Here is a 16,207-nt window from a genome sequence, read left to right on the forward strand (position 1 = left end):
TGAAAAATTGGGGGGGGGGGGGGGCAATAGGTTGTTTAACAATGACTGGTTTTCAGTGTTGCTGTAGCCATGTTGGTCCCAGGATGAGAGACAAGGTTGGGGAGGTAATAGCTTTTACTGCACCAAGTTCTGTTGGTGGAAGGTACACAGAGCTGAGGAAGATCTCCGTTCAGCTTGAAAGCTTGTACCTTCCACCAACAGAAGTTGGTCCAATACCTGATTGGTTTGTCACATGACCAGTCATGAGGAAGTCCAGTGGGCTAACGATGCCTCCAAAGGCTGAATTAGAATTCTTTTTTATTCAAGCACCAATTTTATATCAAAGCAGAACATTTTAAAGCCTGATTTCATTCACTAAAGGTGTGATTTAAAGATTACAAGTTTTACCGAAAGCCAGTGGAACTGTGGCCCCAACTCACTTAGGCTCTTTTGAAAAATTAAGTATTTAAAAGGTGCTGGATCAACAGTCCTAGACCATGAAGTGCTATCTAGCCACACAAGTACAACACAGGGAGTGACCGCATGGATTTCCCTACACTGCCATTAAAGTGGGCTGTGAGGTTTTACAGATTTCATAGACTATTTTATCCTTGGCTTATCTGCTGCGCTGACCAGCATGTCACTACATGGCAACAGTAGTAGTGATTTTTGGGATGTGGGCATTTGTCCATTAATAACTAGATTGAAAGCACCAATGCATTCCACATGGGCCATGGAATAGCCATTACCTGGGTAATTTATGGTGAATGACTGATTTGGGTTAGTTTCAAACTTGTGGCTTTGAGATAATGGATCAGCTTTGGCTGAGATAGATGAATATCTGAAGCCATTGTTTTTCCTTCATTTCCACACACATTTTTGGGTGGGATTTTCAAAAGTGCCTAAGGGTATGTCTACACTGTAATAAACACCCACAGCTGGCCCATGACAACTGGCTCAGACTCTTGGGGTGCAGGCTGCAAAGCTATAAAACTGGACTGTAGATGTTTGGACTCAGGCTGGAGCCTGTGCTCTGGGACCCTCCCCCATTGCAGGTTCCCAGAGCCCAGGCTCCAGCCCAAGCTGGAATAGCTACACTGCAATTTTATAGCTCCGCAGTCTAAGCCCCCTGAGCCTGAGTCAGCTGAGACAGGCCAGTTGCAGGTGTTTTACTGGAGTGTTGCCATACCGTGACTGACTAAAGAGCACAGGCCTGATTGAAAGTCATATCATGATGAGATCTGTCAATCAAATTCATTAAGACACTGAATCCAATGTATTCAAATTATGGTATTGTATATGTCTGTTCAATAAGCAAGTATCGGACAAGCAGAAATCCGCAGCAAAAAGCAACTCAAAAGCATATCAAGAAGGTATAGAAACAAGGGGTCATTTATAAAAGGCCAGGCATTCAGGATGTGGTACTAATCTGCACAGTAGCTGCAAGGAATGTAGATAGGGAGGAGAGGAGTAAAGAGATCTTAAAAATGAACAGAAACAGGTGACTATGTTTCCCACTTAAATTCAATTGTAGTCAAGGCCCTATATACACCACAGCAACCTTGACCTAAATTCTGGGGCAAGACCCTACGTATTCAAAGATACTCCAGTGGAACGGACTGGAGATTCTGTAACAACTTCAGGAAAATCACACACAAAAAATTGAAGTTTTATTTAATTATATATGAAAATGAAAAATAGCCATTCTAGTATCTCCCCCCCTTATTTAATATGATATTAAATTTTTTCATGCTGCCCCAAAATTTTTAATTTTCAAATATGCTGCAGAGTTATGTACTGAAAATGCATAACTAACATAGAAGCAAATGATTTTGGCAGTTAAGAGTGGACAGTTGGGGCTTTTGGCATCTGGAAAGATGTGAGGTGTGGAAGATAGTTAAAGTTTGTGGGATGAATCCATTAAAGTTTGTGGGATGTTAAAATGATCAGCTGTGAAACAGTTAATTTGACATTGAAATTTGTATTATATTTCGAAATGAATAAAGGGATACTGTTCTGAGAGGTACTGGAGCAACTCCCATCTCCGAACTATCGTTTCAGGTTGTCTGCAGATTCAAGGAGACACAAGGTAATAATTTTACACTCAGCACATATTTGTAGGGTTCTATTTGCAGCCATGAGAACTAAAACCTTTTTTTATTTAAATGAAAGCCTAGATTCTGAAACACAAGCAAAGGATGGATTCTGGCAAATTCCACTGCTAAACAATTGTGGAATACACAGGATCCTCCTTTATCCATCAATATCTATAAATGTAACATGCTGTATGATTTTAATACTGCAATTTAAATATTAGATTTAGACCATCTATTGATGGTTAGACCATTACTTGAAGGATTTCATGAACATATCCAGATTTTAAAATAAAAAAAAAATAAAATAAAACCACACAAAACAACCATTAAAACCGATGAACAGCAACAGCAGATAAGCTTTGTACACTTCACAATAATTCACATCATGGAATTTCCCCAATTCCAAATACTTAACATAACAGTTGAAATGAAAATAAACACATCCCACTCTGCCAAACATAGGCCTCCCAGGTGACCCCTAATACTGAAATGGAAACCTGCCAACCAGTGGCGTGCCATCACACATTTAGTCAGGCATGCAATTGTACACCTGCATGCAAAATGGCATCCTCTGCACAGTGTAACCTCACACGCACTGTAGGTGCGAGGTCATGCTGTGTGGAGATCTCCATTCTGTCCTATAATTTCCTTCCCATCAACATCCCATAAACATTAAAGGATATACAGAATTCTACCTTGTAATCCAAGAGATAATGGGAATTATTTAAATTAAACATTGTGAAAGATTTTCAAACAAGTATTACTGTATTAACAAATTACATTAGAGATGTATGGATTTTATATATTTTTTTAAAAAGCTGATCACTTCCCTAAACATTAGCTGAGTGACTATTGAAACAATGGTAACATCTGGTAGTGGGTATCGGTCCATGCTACCAAAAATAAAAAAGAAGTAATTAGAAACAGTATTTAAAAGAGAAGTTCAAGATCTAAAAACTCATTTATCAAATCGTGCAGCATCAAGATTTTATTCTTCACATAATGTTCTCCTAATTAACATCCTTGATATCAATATTCATCATCAAGTGCAATGTAATATGCTTTGCTTAATTTATGGTGTATTTTTATCAAAGAGGACATCTGAGATCTATGAAAATACGGTTTGTTAATCTTGGTGAAATCTAATCATTCCCCTACTAATTAAGATGCAACAAACTTGTTTATTTATTTATTTTTTATTAACTAGGCCATTTAAAACTTACTAATTAAACTAGGAAATAATTAGTGCTGGTTGTAGTGGTATCTTTTATGCCACTTACATTATAAAAGTTGTCAAGGCCTCATGAAAACAGCAGAAATGCATCTTTAATTCCCAAAGGAACACAGGAAAATAGTTTATTTCATACAGCCAGAAAAGGAAAAACATTCATTCGTTGTTTTATACTCTTTTTTTACATTCTATTAACATTCATACATATACATAAAAACCATACAATACAAACAGAAGTGTACATGAAACATATATCTATAATATATACAGCAAGCCCCATCTGGATACTGCTGAAGTGAATGAGGCTTTTGCCATTGTTTTTTAATGGGGAATGATCAGGACCAATAATATAGTAGGATCACCAGTTACTGTTACAATAAATATTGTTGGATAAAGTTTCCATCCTACCCTCTATTTTCAATTACTCGTATTCTGAAACTTTCATCTTTCAGGCTGAAATTTTTCATGCTTTGTCTTTATACCTGGAGGTGAATTTTTGGACAGCTTTAGCAAATATGGTTCAGCATGAGAACAATGGGGAGGAGACTGAGAGGGGCACGGTATTTTTCCCCATCAGAAAAAAAAATCTTGCTAGTTTTTCTAAACAGTTTCTACAGCTACGTCATTGTGCTCTGAAAGGTAAATTTGCCAAACAAATTGCCTGTTTTGAGGATCAGTGCCATTTCTTATAATTGTTCATTTCATTATTCCAGGGCAACATGGTTTGATTTGACAGAATTATTAATCTTTTAAAACAGTTAATTAGTACGCAAGTGTGGTTTTATTTTCTGAACTTCTAAAATGCTCAGCAAAGAAGGATCCACTATAGGTATGTGCATGAATAACTTGTACAGTGAAATGGGCTAATAAAGGACTTTTGTGCACTTTGGGATGATTCAGGACAACACTTAGGCACATGCATAAATCAATCCTTATTCAGAACAATACTTAATCTGTCCTGAATAGGGATGCTTTTCTGAATCTGGGCCTTTGTGTTGGTGTGCAGGAGGCAGGGGCGGCTCTGTGTGTTTTGCCGCCCCAAGCACGGCAGTCAGGCGGCTTTCGGCGGTGCGCCTGCGGGTGGTCCGCAGGTTACGCCGATTCGGCGGCATGCCTGCGGGAGGTCCGCCAGTGCCGCGCCTTCGGCGTCCCCGCCGCCAAATTGCCTCTCAATCAGTGGGACCGGCGGATCTCCTGCAGGCATGCCACCAAAGGCAGCCTGACTGCCACCCTCACAGGGACCGGCAGGCTGCCCCCCGCGGCTTACCGCCCCAGGCACGCGCTTGCTGCACTGGTCCCTGGAGCCGCCCCTGGCAGGAGGGAACCTGCTCTGCAACAGGGGAAGGCACACAGCACCTAACATTTGCAGGGGAAGGTATCTTTCCTGCAAACTTCCTAATCTGTGCTGGAGCAAGACCACCTCAAAGGCACCTCGGGAGCTCTGAGCAAGAGAAAGTACTTGACACCTTGCTAAACCTACATGCTTCTATGCTGCACAGGACAGAGGCTCCCATCTGCAGACTTCCCTAACATGCATAGGACAGGGTGTTATACTAGCAAGGTAGTTTCAGACAATGGAATTTACACCACTACTGCAACTTCATAAGCACCAACATGGAGAGGATTACACATTGACCGTCAAACTATCTAAGGAGACTCCAGAGAGAAGCTTCAGTGTGAACTATTAAGCAGTTTTTCTCCCTTCCTCTTCTCTGTAAGGGGTATTCTTAGGCACGTAGTTCTATCGTTGCCAATTATTTCTCTTCCCCTACTTAAAAATGTTTGATTCATTTTTCCTTTTCAGTGTTCTCTGAAAATGATACATATTTAATTTCTTCCTCCATGAGTTTTCCCCAAATGTGAATAGTGGATCATTCCAAGGAGCTTCATGATATCAATAAAGTTGGAGGAGACAGGCTGAAATCAGAGAAGCTTTTAATATGTGAAATAAATGCTATTTTGAACAGTCCCTATAAGTCACTTAATACCCTTATGTCTAAACTATCCAAGTCTTCGATGAATGTATCACTTTCTTGCTTCAAAAAAGCAATGCCGGCTGCAAAGTTAAAAGCCTAAGAAATCAGTCTGAGTATTGTGCATTATTGATACCATTTAAGAAGCAAAAGCTGTGAAGTGAAGAAGTTTGCAACATGAAACTGATGCATTTAATGAAGACTCAAATACTTCAAGGTCTCTGCAGATGTTAGCCTGAGCATTGCGATAGAGAGAAAAAGTGAGAGGACTCTTCAACCTCACTTTTTTTTCCCAAAAGTGAGGCAAGGAAAGAAAAACTGTTTTAGTAACTGCATGTAAAGAATAGTTTGTAAACCAGCAGAGTAAGCACAGCTCAGATATTTTATAACTCTATAGCCACCAAATGGAAGAGGGAAACCTCAACCAAACAGCACCTTAAAAAAAAACCTGGTGCCTACCCTTCTGGCATAGATTTTTGTCTGTAGGTTCCCCCACCAGAGCCAGTCTCACTCGAGGACAACAGATTGCTGGGGGAGTTACGACACTGCTGTGATCTTGCTAAGGCAATGGATGAAACTGTGACGTAGACATCAGAACCAGGAGACAACCTGTTTAAAGCAAACAAACAAACCCAGTCAAAGTCAATAAATCACAGTGTAAGGCATAATGGGCAATATGCACAAATTGCCACATCAGCAGTAAGTGTAGCTTCATGGAGATAGTAAAATTGAAGCCATTTGGAGGGCTATGCATATTTTCCCTTATTAATCTATTCCCTGTGGGAATAGTGGGAAAACAGACTTGGAAAAATTACTTTAGAAAAACATGCCAGTTTCCAAAGACTGCCAGAAATAAACTTGTTGAATTGTTTTTGTAGTTTGCTAGTGAGGAATACTGAAACACAACATACTTTACCCACATACCATATAACTGATTTATTCTTATATTTCAGAACAAAGCTTTTGTGTGGAATTTTAACAAAATGCAGTACTTATCAATACCAACTCTTCAAGCATATAAAGCTGGTCTCTTTGCTACCGTTGTTTTGTTAATTAAAATACTAGGATTGTAGACTTGGTTAACGTTATTTATAAATCAAAAATTGGGATGTTCATCATTCCTAAATACACAGAATTGTTTGGCTAACACCTTATAACTTTGTTGTTAACTACATACTTGTGTCACATGGAGCTACCTCCTAACAATACAGCAACAGTATAACATAAATGGTTAGAGTTCCAACATTCACATCTGGACAATAAGTTTGAACAGGAGTATCCTTACTTTGTCCAGCAAGGGTATCTGTCCTGCAATTGAGGTTTTGGGTCATTTTATGGTTCCTGTGCATTCTGTCTCCAACGCATCAAGTAGAGCCTATACGGTTTTAACGATTCTACATATTTTTGTTCTATTCGTGACTGAAGTCAATGTGAATTTTTCCAGTGACTTAAAATGACTTTGGATCAAGCCCTCAGCCAATAACAAATTATATTTTAAACAAATTGCTTAACAAATAGTAACTGCAAAAAAGTCCAACACATTGAAGCTTAAGACCTTTCTGTCATCTTACATGTGAAAAAAACAAGACAGATTGACTTCCATAAAAAATATGGTTTACCTGTCTCAGGCACAGGACTTGGATCCAGGAACTTCCAAGACATTAAGCAAGCCACTTAACTGATATGCCTCAGTTTCCCATTTATAAGGTGGGGGATAATATTTACTTAGCTTTCTCAACCAGATATTGTGGAAATTAATTATTAAAAGTTTGCAACTACTTTGAAGATGAAAAGGCTTACAGTTCTGATTGCTGAGAGAAATACTTGTTGAAAAATTTTAAGAGCGAGGCATTATTATGATTGTTTTCTATTTGTATTTTCTCTCCCACCCTTTTACTTGAACAAAGCAAAAAGTAAAGGGGGAGGGAGGGAGAGAAAAATAAAGACTGACTCTCTAAACTCAGTCTGCATAAATGAGATTCAAGAAAATTTCTACCCAACCAAAAAAGCAGTGAGTCAAATCCTAATTATTTGAAGCACAGCACCAAACCCAATAATGCATCTTTAGTCTACTAGTCTAAATTTAACAACTCACGTTTATCCGTGTAAGCAAAAATTCTGAAGTATTTGATTGCAAAGAAAACAAACAGTTCAAGAGATGGAAATGTAAGGAGAGATGAGCCAAGCAGATTAATAGCAATTTCTCATTTTTTCAGTGGCATTCTTATACAGAAAAAAGAAAGGCCAGCCAAGAAAAATACTTGCTTTCAAATAAGATTCACACACTCACACATATACACACATGTAGACCCACTAACACTTACCTAGCAATACATAAATCACATTTTGTTAAACTATGACCTTCTCTCATATGATGTCTGATTAGAATTTATGGTAACGGAGCAATAACGCCTTCTATAGTTTTGTGTAAAATGTTCCCCCAATGGAATAGCTTGTATTTTCAACTTCAGTTTCAGGTATGATTTTCCTCATTTCCCGTGCCTTACCAAAAATGACAGTATTGTTCTGAGGTGATACAAAGACATACGCAACAGGACAGAGTTATAATTCCTCACAAACCTGGAAGACTTTTAGTAAGAGCAAAAGAAATGATTATAAACTTGGTCTGAACAGCAGAACAGCCAGCCCCAGAGGGAGAATAGTCTGTTATTTACCTGGTTTGTTTATAAAACTAACTCTCCTTTCCGTATGATTGAGAACCCACACTTCATTAACATGGTTCAGTCATTAAGACCAGGATACAGTCCACCCAACAGAGCAGATGTCGCAGGCAAATTACTGGTTAAAGTATATGAAAGAGAAATTGAGCAGCCAGCAAAAGGTCTAGAGAGTGAAATTGTTAACCTGAGTCTTGATGGGTGCAGCAATGTCCACAATGATCCTGTTGTATGTGCTTGTGTGACAACAAAAGAAGGGAATGTCTTCCTTACAGAAACAATTGATACATCAGGAAATGCACACACAGCAGAATACTTACAAAAAGTAGCAGTAAAAGCTATAACAAACTGTGGAAAAAAATTCAAATGTCTAGTACGCAGCTTGGTCAGACAATGCTGCAAATGCATCCAAGATGAGAAGAAATTTAGGAGAGTGAAGAGACTTCCAAGCTAATAATATACGGTTGCAGTGCTCATTTGCCGCACCTCCTAACCAAAGACTTCAGTGTTCCAGAAATAAAGGCTAATGTTGTTGAAATTGCAAAATACTTCCGTAACAACCACTTTGCAGCAGCTGCTTTGAAAAAAGTGGGAGGAACCAAGCTAACTCTCCTACAAGACATGCGATGGAACTCAGTAGTGGACTGTTTTGAGCACGAGATCAAGAACTAGCCTAATCTGATGAGTTTGTGAACAAAATTGTGAAAAAATAGATGGCATTGTCACAGCCAAAGTTCGCAACATTGGTCTTAAGAGAAATGTTGAACACATGCTGAGTACCCTGAAGCCTATTTCTGTAGCCTTGAACAAAATGCAGGGAAATAGCTGTTTTATTGCCGACACTGTTGAAATCTGGAAGGAACTGAGTGAGATCTTAAAAAGAAAAATATGCAATGACAGAGTTTAATTACAAGCATTAAAAAAAATGAATGGGACAAGCACTATCTCCAGCTCATTTTCTTGCAAATATTCTCAAAACTCGGTACCAGGGTCAAACCTTAACTGCTGAAGAAGAGGAGTTGGCTATGACATGGACATCCAGGAATCATCCCTCCATAATGCCAACTATAATAAACTTCAGAGCTAACGGGGAACCATTCAAGAAAATATATGTTTGCTGATGATGTTTTAAAGAAAGTCACACCAGTGAACTGGCGGAAGTCACTTAAGCACTTGGATTCAGAGACTGTTGAAATGATAATCTCACTTTTAACAGCAGTAGCTTTTATGCCAGTGTAGAAAGAATATTTTCTTCCTTTGGACTAATTCATTCCAAACTGAGAAATCGTTTGGGACCTGAAAAAGCAGGAAAGCTTGTTTTTCTTTTCCAGATTATGAACAAACAGGAAAATGAAGGTGAAGACGTCTGAGTTAGCTGCAGAAGCCAATATTTTAAATTTCTCATGCTGATCTGGCTGACACAGTCGATTTAATTTTTTTTTTAATATTTCGTTTAACTATTTTAGTTAAAAACAATTTAAAAAAAAACAAACCTGATTTTAAAAAGCTTGAATGTTTAACTAAATTCAAAAATTCATATGCTTGTTTTGTTAAAATATTATGTTTGCTGTTGAAGGAAAAAATCCAGAATACATAATGTTGTTATTTTAGTTAAATAAAACAATTTAAATGTCTTCCTAAAACAGCATGGCAAGAAAATCCTCCAAATATTAATGATTAACCTGTTGAATTGGAGATAGTTCACCTCCCAATGACTTCATAAATATCTGCTTCAATTACCAAACAATCATTCATTTTCTGATATAGCTGTAAAACTAATCTGGAAAGTTTTCAAAATAAATCACTTTAAACATGTATAGTGTGTACCTTCCAAAAATGAAACCTACATCTATCTCTGAGTTGTGAAGAATATGCATTAAGGTTATAACAACCAACAAGAATGCACTTTTATGTAGAAATTCACGATTCAATCGAGTCTTCCTGACTAGTGATTTAAATCAAATCCACCCGGGAGGGGAGGGGGGAAGAGAGAGACAGTATAAACATGTATATACACGAAAGATACACACACACACACACACACGCTATTTGGACTGAGATTTTAGAACTAATCTATAAAGGTCACAGGCACAAATTTACCAAATAACCACCTTTTGGTATTCTTAGGCTTTTCAATAAAAGGCAATCACTTGTCAGAAACACATACTTAATTTTGCTTTAATAGGCTTCAGCTAGACCAGAGGTGGATAAACTAGGGCACCACGTCCCTGCGGCCCTCGGGTATGGGGGGCAGAGAGCTCTGTGCTTTCCCTCCAGGCACCACCCCCCCGCAGCTCCCATTGGCAGGGAATGGGGAACCGCGGCCAATGGGAGCTTTGGGGGAGGTACCTGGAGACACGGCAAGAGCAGTACACGTGGAGCCCCCCACCCCAGGGGCTGCAGCACTTCTTGGAATGGCGCAGGGCCGGGGCCGGGGTGCAGGGAGCCTGCCCTGGCCCAGGTGCATGCCACTGCCACCCCAGAGCTGCTTTAGGTAAGCGGCGCCGGACTGGAGCCCGAACCCGCCCCCCAACCCCTGCCCTGAGCCCCCTGCCTGCACCCTGCACCCCTATGCACTCCAACCCCCTGCCCTGAGCCCCTGCCCTGAGCCCCCGCCGCACCCCACACCCCTATGCACCCCAACCCCCTGTCCTGAGCCCCCTCCTACACCCTGCACCCCTTCTCTGCCCCAATCCCTTGCCCTGAGCCCCTTCCTGCACACTGCACCCCCTCCCACACCCCGCACTCCCTCACGCACCCCAACCCCCTGCCCCGGCCTTGTATACAATTTCCCCACCCAGATGTGGCCCTTGGCCTAAAAAGTTTGCCAACCCCTGAGCTAGACGCCCTTGGATACACAAGCGTCACAGAAATATCGCACGATATAAAGAAATCTCAGAAAAGAGTAGTGGTTCCCAAAAGGACACTACAAAAGCAACCATATAGACTGACAAAGATAAATAATTATTTTATTTTAACTTAATATCTGCTTATCTGGTTTTACAGATATTGAAGATGTCCCTCTTGATGAATTCACTGTCATGTTATTTGCTATAATATCCCATTGTGTTTTCTATATACTAAAAAGGTTAATAATAGTGATCAGATACTCAACTCCATTTAATATTAACAACAAGGGGGAAAGAACACAAACCAAAACCAGGAAATAATAGGTTAAAGAATATTTAGATAAGCTAGATATATTCAAGTTGGCAGGGCCTAATGAAATTCATCGTAGGATACTTAAGGAACTAGCTGAAGCAATCTCAGACCCGTTAGAAATTATCTTCAAGAACTCATTGAGGCTGGGTGAGTCCCAAGAAAACTGAAGAAGGGCAAAACAGGGAACAAAGGTGACCCCAGGAATTGTAGACCAGTCAGCCTAACTTAAAGACCTGGAAAAATACCAGTACAAATGATTAAATAATCAATTTCTGATCACCTAGAAGATAATAGGGTTATAAGGAATAGCAAGCATGGATATGTCAAGAACAAATCATGCCAAACCAACCTAATTTCCTTCTTTGACAGGTTTACTGGACTAGTGGATGGGGGAAGCAGTAGACACAATATAACTTGATTTTAGCAAGGCTTTAGACACAGTCCAACATGACATTCTAATAAGCTACCTAAGGAAATGTGGTCTAGATGAAATTATGAAAAGTGGGTGCACAAATGGTTGAAAGACAATACTCAAATTACCAATGTCAACTGAGAGGACAATGTATCTAGTGGGGTCCTGCAGGGATCAGTCCTGGGTCCAGTACTATTTAGTACTTTCATTAATGACTTGATTATGGGTACACTTATAAAATTTGCAGATGACACCAGGCTGGGAGGGGTGGAAGGCACATTGAAGGGCAGAATTAGAATTCAAAACAACTCGATAAGCTGGAGAATTGGTCAAAATCAACAAGATGAAATTCAATAAAGACAAGTGCAAAGTAGTACACTTGGGAAGGAAAAATTAAATGCGTAACTACAAAATGGGGAATAACTGGCTGGTAGTCCACTGAAAAGGATCTGAGGTTATACTGGACCATAAATTGAATACGAGTATGTGCATTTGCCAAAAAAAAAAAAAAAAAAAAAGTGTCAGATGTAAGATACTGGAGGTAATTGTCCCATTCTAGTCAGCAATGGAGAGGTCATTATGGTATGAAAGGATACATTATGGTCTAGTTATATCATTCATATATATTTATAGATATTACACACACACACACACACGCAATATTAAAAGAACATTCTTAAGGTTGCAAAGTCAAACACTCAAGGGTTAGTAATGGCCAGAATTAAGAATGCCTGTGTAACCTTAATTTGGCACCCTTGTGCATATGCATTATGATACAGTCTTTACATACTATTTTTCCACAGGACCCTGGCCTCATTCAGTGCACAGGAGGGACCTGTTCTGGGGATGAATCAAGGTCATACAGTGAAGGAGAGTTGCTTCATTTGTTACAGAAGTTGGGAAGTGTGCAGTGAATGAAGCAGGGGACTGGAGGAAGAGAAAGCGTGGTCTTATGGTTAAGGAAGTTCAAGGTTGCCCTGAAGAACTGGAGTCTTGCTTTGCCTCTGCTACAGAGTTCCTATGCAATGCTAGGCAAGTCACCTAAACCAGATTTTTCACAAATTGTCACCAATTGTGTGTTCCTCATTTTCCAGGTGCCCAGTGTGAGACACCTGGGGGTCTCATTTGCAGAAGTATTGAGCATTCACAACTGTAGATGAAGTCAATAGGAGCTGTTTTCAACAAAGGGGCAACTAGGGTGACCAGACAGCAAATATGAAAAGTCAGGACGGCGGGGTCGGGGGTAATAGAAGCCTATATAAGAAAAAGACCCAAAAATCGGGACTGTCCCTATAAAATCAGGACATCTGGTCACCCTAGGGGCAACAGAACCGGGGAAGCGAGGGAGGGCTAGTGCTCCTGCAATGCAAATATTGAGGGGTGAAGACCAGAGCAGCATCAGAGGAGGGGATGGAGCAGTCTAGGTTGCACACAAGATTGGACTGGCCACCAGGGAGTGGTAGGACTCTCTGGCCCAGCCTGGTCCCACCTTCCAGCCACCACAAGTCCCAGCAGAGACATCCTGGGGTAGGGAAAAAAAATGAGACAGGGCACCAACACCCAGGCAAGGGGGCAGGGAGACATTGGTGCACAGGGTGGCAGATGACAAGGGGGCAAGAAGGAGAAGCACAGGGCACTGGGCACCAGCCCTGTAGGAGCAGCAGTAGAAACTACAACACCCCACCCCAACATGGAGCCCACTCCCCTCTCTCCCCCTCCTGCCCCTCCATTCACGCGGAGCTTCTAACTCCCCCCATTTCAACATATAAAGAACTACTCTGAAAAATCTGGCCTTATGTGTCAAACACGGCTGCTACTCTGAAACCTGTCAGAATTAATTAATACTTCTGACTTTAATCTCTCTCTGCCTCAGTTGTTAATCTGTAAAATAGAGATAAATATATCCCGTCAACTCACAGGGGTATTGTGAAAATAAATTCATTGATGTCTGTAAAGCGCTCAGTTACTATAGAGAGGAGTGCTACAGAAAAGCCCATAAGGAAATTAATTATATTTTCAGAGCAGGATTTGAACAGTGTGCAGTAAATAAGGTCTGGGGCCACACATGGGGGGGGGGGGGGAAGGAGAAAACAAAATACTGAATAATTGCTCATTACGTGAATGCAGTCCATTCTATGAACTTAATAAGGTAGGTGTCCTGTGGGGAAACTGTGAATAATTATAACTGAAGATTATCATAATACATATGCACAAAGGGGCTCAATGAAGTTTGCACAGGCAACCTTCATTCTGGCATCTCCTGAATTTTGAGTGCCTGACATTGTAACCTTAGTAATGTTCGTTTTAGTGTAATTTGTGTATGTATAATAAATATATTATGTAAAATGTCAAGAAGCATAACTGACAATCTTTACACATCTGAGGCTGTAGTCTTGGGTTGCAGGGGTTGAGCTCCAATTTTCCAGTGCTGAGTGAAGGTGTTGGACTTGGTGCTAGTACACAGTAAACATATTATCTAGGTACTGATGCAAGGCTTTACATTTTCTAATCCAAAACCCCTGTCAGGTAGGCAAAGTAAGAGTTGTATTCCAGATGGTGAAATCATAGAGAGGCCTATTCTTGTCTACACTAGGAAAAATAAGACTATCAAGCATCAGCAACAGATGCTCTTGACTTGTGCCGAATACTATACAACAGCAAACGTAGCCAAGGATGAACTGTATTCAAATACCATTACAACAACCTGTTTAGAAAAGGTTTTAACCCTGGTCTCTGGTATGGTACTTAACACAGCACCATGACTACTTACTCAACACACTTGGCTACACTTTTTAACCAAACAAATTCCATTTAAGCTGAAATTTCCCACACTTTGCCTCAGTTAAAAGAAGAATATTTTTGCAAGGTCTGAGCAAACCCCACCTATGCGCTAGAGCTGGCTGAAGTATTTTTCCCCCCAATTGTTTTGATTTTTTAATGAAAAGTGGCTCTTTGACTAGATGGAAATTTTTGAGAGAACATTTCTTTTTTCCATCAACACTTGACGGGTTTTGTGCAAAATCCTGGGGAAAAATGTGAATTTTTGTTTTCGATGAAAACGAAAAAATGTTCTTCCTTTAAATGCTGTTCTTTTCAGAAAAAAAAATGCATTTTCAATTTATTCCTTCAGCTCCATTATAAGCATGTGTATTCTAAATTTCTATATAACGAAGGTGATCATGTTTCCCAAAGGGAAAATGGAACATCGCCTGGGGCTAGTCTGAGGCCCCCTCCCCACCCTCCCCTCCCCCCAGGGCTGGCCTACAGCTCTTCCACCCCCGAGAAGGGCTGGCCCAAGATACTCGCCCGACCCATTTCCCCACGCAGGACTGATATCGGTGCTTGTCCACGCCTTGCTTCTCTTCCTCCGTTGCACTGGCATCACCGCTCGCCCTGAGCCCTGCACGTTCTTCCACACCCTACTTTTTGACAAAAGTGGGCATTTGTCCGGTTTGCTCTTGCCAGCTGATCCAGTTCAGAGCAAATAGGACAAACGCCCACATCTGCCAAAAAAGTCGTGATGGCCGGGACAGGGCTTAAAAAAGGGACTATGCCAGCTAAAACGGGATGTATGGTCACCCTATGTATAACTGTAATCTTCAAACTTGGGGCACAAATTTGCAAACTACTGTTCATGCAACTAATGCATTGATTCTAAAGGGATTACTCTCAAGTGTAAGTTTTCAGGACTGGGCCCTTTGCTTACTTTGTCGTCCTTAATGAGATTTAAAGCCAACCTTGAAGAAAATTATTCCAGTATTATTTAATGTATGGAGGTTTAAAGTCAGTGTTTGAATGTGACCACATCAGTACAGTTTCCATTTGTCTTAGAATGTTGACTGCGCTCAATAAACTTTTATCTTAGGAGTGTCTGTTTTATCTTAGTTTAAGCCTTAGGTTCAGATCCAGCAAAATATTTAAGAAAATATGTAACTAAACATGTGAACAGCCCTATTGACTTCAGCTCGCATGTTTTCACACACTTGCTTAAGTGCTTTGCCAAATCAGGCTTCAGTTAAGACTGATTCACTTTGGGATGAGTCAATTAAGAGCAGATTGTGATACAACTAACAGCACTCCCTCCCACTCCCAAACTCTCTCACACATGTGCATGCGCGCACACACACACACTTCCCCCCCCCCATTAAAACAAACAGGAAATTAAATGCAAAAAACCAACATTAACACAACATTAAGGCTGAGAAATCAAGATCTCAGAAGTCAAGAGATTCCAAAATATAAGGTTATGGTTATACTACAGCCTATGTCGGCAAAACGTATGTCACTCAGGAGTATGAATATTCCACCTTCCCTGAGCAACAGAAGTTACACCGACATAAGTGTTCATGTGCACAGCACTATGTCAGCGGGAAAAGTTCTCCCACCAACAAAGCTTATGCCGCTCACGGAGACGGTTATTGATGGCAACAGAAGAGCTCTCTCCTGTCAGGATAGTCTCCTATACCAGGTTTCAGAGTAGCAGCCGTGTTAGTCTGTATCCGCAAAAAGAACAGGAGTACTTGTGGCACCTTAGAGACTAACAAATTTATTAGCGCATAAGCTTTCATGGGCTACAGCCCACTTCTTCGGATGCATACAGGCATTTAACTGGTTCCAGTGTGAAGGTTACACAGTTACAGGGCTCCTTACCATGTAACCCGTAACTAGCACCAGGG

The 16,207-nt window shown here is 40.5% G+C and overlaps 1 protein-coding gene across 7 annotated transcripts in view; it reads right to left on the reverse strand.

Annotated features, from left to right (window-relative positions):
- The window catches only part of SIPA1L1 (signal induced proliferation associated 1 like 1), a 378,635-nt gene that overhangs the window by 29,701 nt on the left and 332,727 nt on the right, over nt 1–16,207 (reverse strand). For all 7 annotated transcript variants that reach the window (XR_004645561.1, XM_034769297.1, XM_034769296.1 and 4 more), the window contains one exon: nt 5,739–5,888. Coding sequence is in view for 6 of the 7 variants with exons in the window: in XM_034769297.1 (XP_034625188.1) it covers nt 5,739–5,888 (150 nt within the window). In the remaining variant the exon portion in view is untranslated. The remainder of the gene's footprint in view (nt 1–5,738; nt 5,889–16,207) is intronic.

Source organism: Trachemys scripta, chromosome 4, assembly GCF_013100865.1.
Source record: "Trachemys scripta elegans isolate TJP31775 chromosome 4, CAS_Tse_1.0, whole genome shotgun sequence".
Lineage (NCBI taxonomy): Eukaryota > Metazoa > Chordata > Testudines > Emydidae > Trachemys > Trachemys scripta.